The 2,176-nt window shown below is 57.2% G+C and overlaps 1 protein-coding gene across 1 annotated transcript; it reads right to left on the reverse strand.

The window, feature by feature from the left end:
- Nucleotides 1-873: 873 nt before the first annotated feature.
- On the reverse strand, nucleotides 874-1,970 carry LOC135328882 (cell surface glycoprotein 1-like; the record flags this gene model as incomplete). Its single annotated transcript, XM_064515239.1, has 2 exons — nucleotides 874-1,391; nucleotides 1,493-1,970. Coding segments are annotated over 2 exons (996 nt in total), but the record flags the coding sequence as incomplete, so codon positions are not given.
- Nucleotides 1,971-2,176: the final 206 nt, after the last annotated feature.

The raw sequence follows: 2,176 nt of genomic DNA on the forward strand, positions 1-2,176 counted from the left end.
GGAGAAGGCTCAGGGTTTGGCTCAGGGTTTGGCGTTGGAGAAGGCTCAGGGTTTGGCTCAGGGTTTGGCGTTGGAGAAGGCTCAGGCTTTGGCGTTGGAGAAGGCTCAGGGTTTGGCTCAGGGTTTGGCGTTGGAGAAGGCTCAGGGTTTGGCTCAGGGTTTGGCGTTGGAGAAGGCTCAGGGTTTGGCTTAGGGTTTGGCGTTGGAGAAGGCTCAGGGTATGGCGTTGGAGAAGGCTCAGGGTTTGGCTCAGGGTTTGGCGTTGGAGAAGGCTCAGGGTTTGGCCTTGGAGAAGGCTCAGGGTTTGGCGTTGGAGAAGGCTCCGGGTTTGGCTCAGGCTTTGGCGTTGGAGAAGGCTCAGCCTTTAGCTCAGGCTTTGGCGTTGGAGAAGGCTCAGGGTTTGGCTCAGGGTTTCGTGTTGGAGAAGGCTCAGGGTTTGGCTCAGGGTTTGGCCTTGGGAAGGTTCAAGCATTGGATCAGACTTTAGCGTTGGAGACGGCTCAGGGTTTGGCTCAGGGTTTGGCGTTGGAGAAGGCTCAGGCTTTGACTCAGGCTTTGGCGTTGGAGAAGGCTCAGGCTTTGGCGTTGGAGAAGGCTCAGGGTTTGGCTGAGGCTTTGGCGTTGGAGAAGGCTCAGGGTTTGCAGTTGGAGAAGGCTCAGGGTTTGGCTCAGGCTTTGGCGTTGGAGAAGGCTCAGGGTTTGGCGTTGGAGAAGGCTCAGGGTTTGGCTCAGGGATTGGCGTTGAAGATGGCTCAGGGTTTGGCCTTGCAGAAGGCTCAGGCTTTGGCTCAGGGTTTGGCGTTGGAGAAGGCTCAGGGTTGGCGTTGGAGAAGGCTCAGGCTTTGGCTCAGGGTTTGCCGTTGGAAAAGGCTCAGGGTTTGGCTCAGGGTTTGGCATTGGAGAAGGCTCAGGGTTTGGCGTTGGAGAAGGCTGAAGGTTTGGCTCAGGATTTGGCGTTGGAGAAGGCTCACGGTTTGGCTCAGGCTTTGGCGTTGGAGAAGGCTCAGGGTTTGGCTCAGGCTTTGGCGTTGGAGAAGGCTCAGGGTTTGGCCTTGGAGAAGGCTCAGGCTTTGGCTCAGGGTTTGGCGTTGGAGAAGGCTCAGGGTTTGGCGTTGGAGAAGGCTCAGGCTTTGGCTCAGGGTTTCGCATTGTAGAAGGCTCAGGGCCTGGCGTTGGAGAACGCTCAGGGTTTGGCTCAGGCTTTGGCGTTGGAGAAGGCTCAGGGTTTGGCGTTGGAGAAGGCTCAGGCTTTGGCTCAGGCTTTGGCGTTGGAGAAGGCTCAGGGTTTGGCTCAGGGTTTGGCGTTGGAGAAGGCTCAGGGTTTGGCTCAGGGTTTGGCGATGGAGAAGGCTCAGGGTTTGGCTCAGGCTTTGGCGTTGGAGAAGGCTCAGCCTTTAGCTCACGGTTAGGCATTGGAGAAGGCTCAGGGTTTGGCTCAGGCTTTGGCCTTGGGAAGGTTCAAGCCTTGGATCAGACTTTGGCGTTGGAGATGGCTCAGGGTTTGGCTCAGGCTTTGGCGTTGGAGAAGGCTCAGGGTTTGGTGTTGGAGCATGCTCAGGGTTTGGCTCAGGGTTTGGCGTTGGAGAAGGCTCAGGGTTTGGCGTTGGAGAAGGCTCAGGGTTTGGCTCAGGCTTTGGCGTTGGAGAAGGCTCAGGCTTTGGCAATGGAGAAGGCTCAGGGTTTGGCTCAGGGTTTGGCGTTGGAGAAGGCTCAGGGTTTGGCTCAGGGTTTGGCGTTGGAGAAGGCTCAGGGTTTGGCTCAGGATTTGGCGTTGGAGAAGGCTCAGGGTTTGGCCTTGGAGAAGGCTCAGGGTTTGGCTCAGGGTTTGGCGTTGGAGAAGGCTCAGGGTTTGGCGTTGGAGAAGGCTCAGGGTTTGGCTCAGGGTTTGGCGTTGGAGAAGGCTCAGGGTTTGGCTCAGGCTTTGGCGTTGGAGAAGGCTCAGGGTTTGGCTCAGGCTTTGGCGTTGGAGAAGGCTCAGGGTTTGGCTCAGGCTTTGGCGTTGGAGAAGGCTCAGGCTTTGGCTCAGGGTTTGGCATTGGAGAAGGCTCAGGGTTTGGCATTGGAGAAGGCTCAGGGTTTGGCTCAGGGTTTGGTGTTGAAGATGTCTCAGGGTTTGGCGTTGGAGAAGGCTCAGGGTTTGGCTCAGGGTTTGGCGTTGGAGAAGGCTCAGGGTTTG

This window comes from Dromaius novaehollandiae, chromosome 1 (assembly GCF_036370855.1).
Source record: "Dromaius novaehollandiae isolate bDroNov1 chromosome 1, bDroNov1.hap1, whole genome shotgun sequence".
NCBI lineage: Eukaryota > Metazoa > Chordata > Aves > Casuariiformes > Dromaiidae > Dromaius > Dromaius novaehollandiae.